The sequence below is a fragment of the Antrostomus carolinensis genome, unplaced genomic scaffold, assembly GCF_000700745.2.
Source record: "Antrostomus carolinensis isolate BGI_N321 unplaced genomic scaffold, ASM70074v2 scaffold26024, whole genome shotgun sequence".
In the NCBI taxonomy this organism is placed as follows: domain Eukaryota; kingdom Metazoa; phylum Chordata; class Aves; order Caprimulgiformes; family Caprimulgidae; genus Antrostomus; species Antrostomus carolinensis.
In genome coordinates this window covers 4,602-13,976 of record NW_010309075.1, presented here as the reverse complement: position 1 = coordinate 13,976, position 9,375 = coordinate 4,602, and the positions used below count along the sequence as shown (strand labels likewise).

The 9,375-nt window shown below is 49.7% G+C and overlaps 1 protein-coding gene across 1 annotated transcript; it reads left to right on the top strand.

Moving 5' to 3' along the window:
- The first annotated feature begins 836 nt into the window (after nt 1–836).
- VAT1 (vesicle amine transport 1) lies at nt 837–4,134 on the top strand. The gene is made up of 5 exons (XM_010165994.2): nt 837–1,038; nt 1,272–1,442; nt 1,528–1,617; nt 2,555–2,796; nt 3,872–4,134. The coding sequence occupies exons 1-5, from the start codon at nt 846–848 to the stop codon at nt 3,971–3,973; spliced, it is 798 nt and encodes a 265-aa protein (XP_010164296.2). The 5' UTR covers nt 837–845; the 3' UTR covers nt 3,974–4,134.
- The last annotated feature ends 5,241 nt before the right edge of the window (nt 4,135–9,375 follow it).

Here is a 9,375-nt window from a genome sequence, read left to right as displayed (position 1 = left end):
CCATTGCAGTTACTGTGCTTCAGAATGATTCTTGGGTACACAACTGGCAAAAAACCAAAGTGTGTCAAAAAACCCGCAGCGTGTCGAAGATGATTCCCTCCCCTCCAGGAAAACATCGTGGTTTGTGCAAGCGTAAATGCCAAACCCACACGCTGAGGAGCCTTTCTGCTCCCTGCCTTGGCTCTGCCTCGTGTCTGCTGACTGATACGACTGCTTGGTGTTCTGCTGTCTCCTTCCTGTTGCACAGCGAGCGAATATTTCTTGCCCAGTGCGATAAGAGCAGATTTTGGGGGATACCTCAGACTTCTGGCCTGAGGCTTAGACCTGGGAGGTTTTCCTGTGGTTGAACGTGCTTTTTCCAGGGTTGATGCTGTTAAGCATGGCCCCAAGCCTCCTGCCTGATGGCAGAATGATCCTTGCAAGGGGCAGTGTTAATATTTCATGGTGTTCAGACTCCTGCTCCCAGCTTGGGCAGGGAGGGCAGAACACAACCCCCATCCCTCTTGCCCCATTGGGGGTCTGTTGGTTTGAGCAGCTGGCAGTCAGGCCACACGCTGGGTGCAAGCCAGTGCCTGGGGCATCTGCGGTCCCTCCGTGGCTCCCGGTGTGTGCCCGGCTCCATGGTGAGAGGTGCTGTGGTGCGGTTTGCACGACAAGTGGAGCACAGGCTGCGGGCTCCTGCCCAAGCCCAGGGTGCTGCGGTCCCTGCAGACCTCAGCACAGAGAGCGATGCACCTGTACCTGGCTCTGGTGTATGGAGGGCAAGGGTGTGATGACTTCTGCTAGCCTGGGTTTTATTTCAGAGCACCCTGTCCTCTGTTTGACTTTAGGTTGGTGATAAGGTAATGGTCCTGGCTAGGTCAGGGCTCTGGCAAGAAGTCGTGAACGTACCAGCCAGTCAGACTTTCCTGATGCCTGAGGGGATGAGCTTCGAGGAAGCGGCTGCTCTTCTTGTCAACTACATCACTGCCTACATGATTTTGTTTGACTTTGGAAACCTGAGACCCAACCAGAGTGTCCTCATTCACATGGCTGCAGGTAAATAGTTCTTGCCAGCCCATGCTGAGGCTCTTGGCCTTAACATGCAGCTTCTGAATGGGTGGCACGGGTGAGGAAGCAATCAGAACAGGACTGGACTGACAAAAACTCACCTGCAAGAGATGTAGGCTTCATGCTGACCCAGGTGCTGGCAAATGGTGACCCCATTTCCCAGCAGCCAGGGTTGTTCTCCCCCATTGTGTGTCACAGTCTTTCTCACTGCTGGTTTTCAGGTGGTGTGGGAACTGCTGCCATCCAGCTGTGCAGGACTGTAGAAAATGTCACCATTTTTGGCACAGCGTCTGCCTCCAAGCATGATTCTCTCAAGGAGAGCGGAGTTGCTCACCCCATTGACTACAGAACGATGGATTACGCAGAGGAGGTCCGGAAAATCTCTCCCAAAGGTACCGTGAGATGGAGGACTTCTACAACCATCCTGCATTTCTTTCAAGTGCAAAGAAAGTTCCAGTTATTTTCAATTCCCTCTAGGTGTTGACATTGTCCTGGACCCCCTGGGAGGATCTGATACATCCAAAGCATTTAACCTGTTGAAGCCAATGGGCAAACTCATCACTTATGGTAAGTGTGAGCAGCGTGCCCAGAGCCCAGCTCCTGCGTAGGGGGGACCGTGTGATGACAGGGTGGGTGTGGGTCTGCATGGGAATGCTCCATGCTGCTTCCAGCTGGGACACATAGCTGTGAGGGAGCATCACTGCTGCTGGCTGCTGTGTTGTGTTGTAGTTCTGTTGTTTCACAAAGGTCTTTAGGATGCTTCACCTGGGTGAGGCACAGAGGGGAATGAGACTTGTGCCTTGCCCCAAAAGCTCTGGTGACAGGCTCCAAGGCACTTCCCTCCTACGGTGAGATCTCTGTTCAAGTACGAGCTGGTGCCAGCAGGGGAAGCTGGAATGTCCTCATGGAAGAACGCTGGCACAACTGCTTTGTCCAGGCTGACAGCTGACTTAATGCACAGAACTAATAGAGCCTTGCTTTTCTTCTAGAGGATGTGTGGGTGATGAGGTTTGAGGCTACTGAATACTTATCTCTCCATTCCCCAGCCCTGAAACACTGTGATTTTGTCCTGTAGACAAAGCCCTCATACAACCCCCAGTGAGATTCCAGACACTTGCACCAGTGTGTTGCTTCTGTTGTCCCAGCCATTGCAGTGTGTGGCTCCCCTGAAGAAGACTGGCTATAGGAGAAGGGGAGTGCTGTCCTGCCAGCCTGGCTGGATGTGCAGCACTGCTACTGCCCTCCTAAGAGAGTTGTCAGTTGATATTTTTCCAATATATGGGTGCCAGTAATCCAGATTCCACATATCTTGAGGCTGAGGCAGGTACCTGTTTCCATTGGAGGGCGACTGGGCAGATCCTGATGTGAACCAGTTCTCACCTCTGCCCTTCATCACTGTGTAAGCAGCTGTTGCCCTGCACGTTGTCTGAGCTGTTATATGGGGTGCCCGCTACCTCTCGTGTTGTGTTGATTCCAGCTCATCTGTGGCTTGCCTTCTTTTTAGGGGTGGCAAACCTGCTCACTGGGCAGAAGAAGAACCTCATGGCTATGGCTAAAACCTGGTGGAACCAGTTCAGCATCAATGCCTTGCAGCTCCTACACCATAACAAGGCTGTGTGTGGCTACCACCTTGGATATATGGATGAAGAATTTGAGCTTGTTGGAGGTGTTGTAGCCAAGCTGGTTAACCTGTACAATCAAGGCAAAATCAAGCCCAAAATAGACTCTGTGTGGCCCTTTGATCAGGTGAGTCTGAGCTAACGTATAGGCTGGCAGCACCCAGAAATTACTGGTTGATTGTTTTCTGCACAGTGAGCTCTGGATCAGCGTGAGCACCTTGTTTGTGGAGGCTGAACTGTTGCAGATGTTTAATAACCATCTGTTCTCAGACATTCGGTGCCTTTTTCCTTTTAAGATATTAAGGGGGAGTAAAGTGGCCTGGGTTTTCTGCTCCAGTGCACAGAGCTGGGCCATGGCAGACAGTGTTCCTGTGGAACAGGGCAGGTGCTCAGCTGTGCTCCGTGGGCAGCAGCAGCCCGTGGAGGGGCTGGCTCATGCTGCCCTGAGTCTGCACCCTGTAATTAAGCAGACAGCTGGGAAGGTTGCTGCTGCCCTTCCAAGAGTGAAAAAGAGCCCAGGCAGAGAAGACGAATGAGGATGTTGGAGGGGAGCAGCAGGTTTTTCAGCAGCTCTGCTGTGCTCACTGTTGTTGCCTCCATGTGTCCAGGCAGAATCAGGTTCTTCCCTTGGAAATCCGTTGCTGGGGTAGGACTTACTGCAGAGGAGCAAAGGACTTGGTAATGATCAGTTGATGTTACTACATGAGAACTAGTCTGAAATAAATGCTTAAGGAAAACTATTGATTCCAGGCCTGGCCCAGGTGTTGTTTTGCTTAAAAATAATAATAATAAAAAAGAAATCTGTGCATGTATTGTTGTGTGGTTGTATAGATGGTAGAAGCATTGTCCTTCTGGCTCTTGTCTGGGTTTCTGCAGTGCTCCCCTCTGTTTGGAAAGGAAGCTGTGGTGGCACACACTTCATTCTTCCATGGCTTGACTAGCAAAGCATCCTTGAGTATGTTATGGTTGGTCTGTGTGAATTCTTGAGGACAGTTTCCTACCGGCAGGCTGGGGTAGCTGCCAAGCTCTGTCCAACACGCGTCTGTGCAGAGGGACCCGAATGCTTGGCACTTGCTTGGACTACCAGGAGAGCTGCCTCCTGGGAGGCCTTCAGACTAGTCTGGGTGGACCAAGGGTCCCAGGAAAGGCCTGACTGCACTGTGTGGTAGGTGTGGGTCTCATGAGATTCCTGTTGCTTCCAGGTGGCAGATGCCATGAGGCAGATGCAAGAGAAGAAGAATGTTGGAAAGGTCATCCTGGTTCCTGAAGCACCCAAGGAAGAATCCAAAAAAGAAGAGAACTAAGAAGGAGAGATGTGTGCAGATTATGAATTCATGGTTTAACTCCCTGATCTTTGGGACCTGGAAATGGACAGCTCAGTAGCTTCCATCTTCACCAGTACAAGAACATCATGGTTAAAGTTCAGATGAGGTTTGCATGCTCTCGTTGTGACTGACCCTTTGCCAGATATGCCTCCTGCCGTAGCTCTCTGTTTTGCAGCCCGTTTATTTGTACGTTTTTCTAATCACTTGTTTCTCTACTGAATTTCCAAACTAACCTTATTTTTCTCTGGCAGTGCAGCTGAAGCTTCCGGGCAGCTGGTGATTAACAATTGCATAGCCTGTCACTGTGTGTCCACAGAAACACAGCCCTGCTGAAGCGTTTGCGCTGTCACCTCTGAGAAGCTTGTTCAGCTGGAGAATGTGCCAAATTGAGGATGTTTCCTCAACAGCCAGAGGAAAAGCACAGCTAGCCTAGTTGAATTCTAGCACGGGCTACTCTTCCGTTTACACTAACGATGCTCTTTCCCCTCTGCTTTCGTAGGCCTCTAACAAGTCAGAGAGTAATAGGTCATGTTGTCTTTGCTTTGTAAATAACCATCCTGGCATTTTGGAGTCTATGGCATATTGCACTTAATTTGCAGTCACTTCTCTGTGCAGTCAGCAAATAACCTGACGGGCTGGTCTGGTTTCTGTCTGAATACAGAAGAAAAGTTTCCATTAGGTAACTTGATCTTGTCCATTTTCTGATTCCAAACCATATAGGGAGATCTAAACTATGTCTGATTTTTAGAGACCATAAGGACTCAACTGTGTCTCAAATGACTGGAACAATTGATGTTGGCTCTGTGCTTTATTAATGTTGGGCTCCAAGCTGGTATTGTTAAGGCTAAACTTCACCCTCATGTTTGTATTTCCAAGGGCTGCAGTGTTGAATTGGACTTGCTCAGCAAGATGGGAACAAAATAAGCTCCTGTTAATGCTTGCTTTGTGCTGTGCCCTGTGCACTGGGGAGGTGTTGCAGTTTGGGAACTAATTCACAAGAACCAGCCCTGTAAGCCTGCCTCCCAGGAGCCTGGCCTGGCTCTTTCTGTGGCACACCACTCAGTAAAGCTACCACAAGGTTACCAGTGTAGATGGTAAACTGCCTAGCTCTGTGTCAAGCTTCTTGGCCTGAGCATCTTGAGCAGTTTAAATTGTGCTTTCCATTCTCTTCCAGTAGCTCATTAGATACCCACTCAAACCAGCTCACACCTCGCTCAGTGCTGCAGTCAGGCTTGACTCTTCTTCCCCTGGAACTGCAAGTCTTGGGACCCTTGGGCTCTCTTCCAGCACCAAGGGTTTAGGAGCTGCCTGGGGTGCTCCTCCCAGACCAGAACTCAGTTTATCTTCCTCTTTTCTTTCTTCTGTGCATTTGGAAAGGTAGCTGTGCAGAGACCCAAGCCTAGCTCTGTGAACACTTAATGTCCTGGGTGATGCCCCGCTTCCCGCTGGACCCTCTTTTCAGCCCTGAGTGACTGTGGTGCTATTTGTGCTTGCTTTGAGGCTTTGGCACAGATTGTAGGTGCTGCAAGCTTTTAGGCTTCATTTTGGATTTGAAAAGGTAAACCTGAGGGTGCCAAGAAGAGCTGCCCATCATGGAAGAGCTCAGGCTCTGGGAGCAAAACCTTGCTATGGAGAGTCCTGCTTAACCAAACCCCAAGGAGGGAAGGTGCCTGCTGGGCACAGGGCCCCGCAGGCAAAGCCCCTCTGCTGCTCAAGAGCAGCCAAGCGCTGCACAAGGCTGGGGGTTCCTGTGCAGATGAGGAGGAGTGTGGCTCTATCCTTCAGCTGGGGCTCCTGTCTATCAGTGCAGCTTGTATGTCAGGTGCTTGGGCTCTGTCCCTAGTTCTGCTGCCTTTTAGAAATGTGTAGGCGTAGCCTCTGGGGACTTGGCCTGGCTGATGCTAAGTATTAAAACAACTCTGTTCCCTATGACCTCAGAGGAGGGCTGGAGCCCTGTCACAGATCCTTGTCAGTCCATCTCTTGCACTTGATATGTTGACTTCATAAACATGGTCTGATGAATTTCACAAGCACAACTTTTAACCTTTCTGAATCCAAAATCTTGCTGCTTCTCCTTTCAACCTGCCTTGTCATGCTAATTTAGATTAAATCCAACAGTGTCTAATGCTGCTTTACCAGGTCTGACAACAGAAGGACTGTAAATTGCTGAAATGGGAAGTCTGGACCTGTGCCTCCCAAGAAACTGGACTTCACCTTGATGAAAGAGCAGCGTGCTGAAATGGCACACAACCCTGCACACCTTCAGGTTCTGCACACTTGTAAAGGGGAAAACTATCAAATTGTGTTTCACAGTAATGTCCTCTTGCTTTACTCTTGGCTAAGCGTGTGCTCAGTGCCTTACTTGGATGGCCTGGGATCAGGCAGCGTAGCAAGGCTCTCGCAGGCTGTCCCTCCCCACGCAGCGTGGAGGAGGAAAGTGGGAGTCTTGCAGGTTCCTGTAGGACACTCTGACGTGCTGCCTTGCGGTGTGCCACAGAAAACAGTATCTCAGTGCCTTCTTCTACGTGCCTGTAAGGACTAGGAGGTCACTGGAGCCTTTTCCACTCTGGCCTTTCAAAGTATTGCCAAAAACCTGTTTTGACTCTTGCTAGCTCTGTTTTGTGAACACTGGTGATGTAGTCTGACTTACTGTGAAAAGGACGCTCCCTTTCCATGTGTTACAGCCTTTCCAGGACCATCCTGGTGGTTCTGTGCTCCCTAGTCCAGGAGAGCTATTGTAGAGCCCTTCTCTCCCCCTGGGCAGCTCTGGCTCCAGACAGCCCTCGAGTGAGACTTTTATCTGCTGCCCTAGCCTTGGCTCTCTGGAAAAAATCCCAGCTCCTGATTCTCTTTGGGTAGCTGCCCACATATCTTCTATGTACAAATTCCTGAAGCCCTTATCAGGGCAAGAGTGCTAAGCAGTTACTATCTGTTAGAGTTTACCTCTGACTGTTTTATGGCCCTTGGTAGCAACAGTTTTCTACAGAAAGACCAAGATTAAGTGTAACCTTGCTCTTCACTGCCTCACTGATCAGTGCTCTGGTCTATGTGTGGTTGGCTGTTTTTAGTTTTGGTTTTTTACCTTTTTTTTTTTTTAAATGGACAAACATTTTATGGGCCAATAAGTATAGAACCTATATAAAACAACTTCAAGTGTCTTAACTCAAAGTTAACCAGCAGGTTTGTATACTAGGGACCAAAGCAAAAAAAAAAAAACCAAACAAAAACCCTAGGATAAAAATCATTCCACTCCATGTTGCTTAACTGTTTAGGGCAAAGTCTTGCTATTGAGGGGATGGGAGATTACTGTGCTTAAGTTCCCGCAATCAGAAGTGCAATTTAATGTTTATTTTACTGATTGTCTGACCCAAAAGTTGTGCTGTGAGGAGTCCAAATGGCGGGTGTGAGTAAGGAGTTCATGAGCAGAGGAGAGGCATCCCCAGCCCTGCCTGCTGCTCTCAGGGTGTCTTGTGCCAGGGCCACTCCTGTGGTCATGACTGCAGTCGCCTTCCCAGGCTGCTACTGCTGGTCTTGGACAAAATGCGACTCCTTTGCTATCACCAGGCAGCTTCTGTCATGTTTTTTTTACTCTGTTTTTTTCTTGACTTTAACTGCAGAAGGGGAAGAGAGTGGAAGCAGCCGTGGCTTGTGCAGAGGAGCCTGACTCCTGCCAAGTCCTTAGAGATGGGGGATGGAGTTTAGCTGTACATTTCATTTTGGACACCTCTATTAAACTAGAATTGATTGACCAGGGAGATGTAAGAAGCACTGTGGGCCTCAGGCTTGGTGCAGGATCCTGACCCACTTACAGCTGCTGTCATAGGTGTAGAACCACTCTTTGCTGCCTAACCAAGTCTCTAGTGTGCCAAGCCCTGGTGATGGCAAAGCGTGACTGGCAAGTACCACACGAGTGCGATGTGAAATGCACGAGACTCTGAGCCTCTTACAACATCTGGTCCGGTCTGTACTGTCTGAGTCGTGTTGATATGAGTGATATTCGTCCTCCAGACACATGGAAAATCTTTGTTTAAAATATACTCTGCTTTGTGCGTGTAACCAAGTTGGACAGAAAGCAAGTGTGCCAATGCTGTTTACATGACTATACTGTGTAATGCTCCTCTGTCTAATGTTACCATATGCCTTATGTGTTTCAAACATTAATTAAAAGCATAACAAACACCTCAGTGGTATGCTACTCAATCTGCTGTTGGAATGAACCCTGTGCCCCAGCTCAGCCTCTGGGGCACTTTTATTGCTTCTCCAGGCAGTCTGGGGGTAAACACGTTCAGTTTATAAATTCTAACTCTCTTAGGGTGAGAGGATGCCACTGCTCTCAAGGACAACTGTTAATTGTTGCCTGGAGTGCTGCACTGATCTTCTAATGCCCTGTTCTAGAGGGCAGCTATGGTGATTTTTGTTTGCAAGGCCCTTAACTGCCCTTTACACTTCACTCTGTGTCTAGATGTCCCTCTAGCCAGTTGGGATTGAAATGGGTGCCTGGGGTGATGGTAAGACAAGGTGTGAACAACCACTACTAAAAAATGAGAGAATAAATCTTGTTTATTTGTGTTTCTCCACTAAAGACCGTGGATGCCTGTATATCCTCACAGGAGGCAGCTGTCCTGGGCACTGAAAGCTTCATGCTGTCCCTAAGAGAGCATCAGGTTGCCTGCTGGCCCTGGAGCAGGTGCTGGGAAGGGGCTGTAGCTTGGTGCTGTCTGTGTTAAGCTGCAATTGTGGCAGCTGGGAAGGAAGGTGAAGCAAAGGCACAAGCTGTGGAGGCTCAGGCAGGGAGTCTCAGGCAATACCCAGGTTCTTCAGTACTGTGCAAACCTCATGGAGATACTGGGCATCTGGATAGCCGTTCCTGTGGGGCAGAGAGGGAAGTGGTGTAAACCCACTGAAGGGAGCAGCAGTTTATTTTTTCCCCATCCCTTCAGCAGGGGCTGAGGGCAGAAGTCCTGCTCCTGGGGAGCCTCCACGGCCCACAGGCACAGCTCGCACCCAGAGCTGGCTACAGAACGCTGTCACGGGAAAAGCCAGGAAAGCTGTAAGTGAACAGGGCCCAGAATTCCTGGCTCTGGAGAACTTACTTAGAGGTGTGGGATGGGCAAGGGCTAAAGCTCCAGCTGGAGGGTGCCAGGGCTGGTCTGCCACACCACAGCTGCCCTGTGAGCTGAAGCAAAGGGAGGAACCAACTGTGCCACTGTAGGAGCCTGGAAGAGCCACCCATGCCAGGATTTGTTCAGCTGGAGCCCATGGTTCTCCTCTTCTGACTGCTAAAACAACCAAACCTGGAAGCTTGGGATGAGCTGGACCATACCTGGCTTTGCCTCCATCCCAGGAGGTTTTGTGGGGGATAAGGCCCCATGTCACTCTTT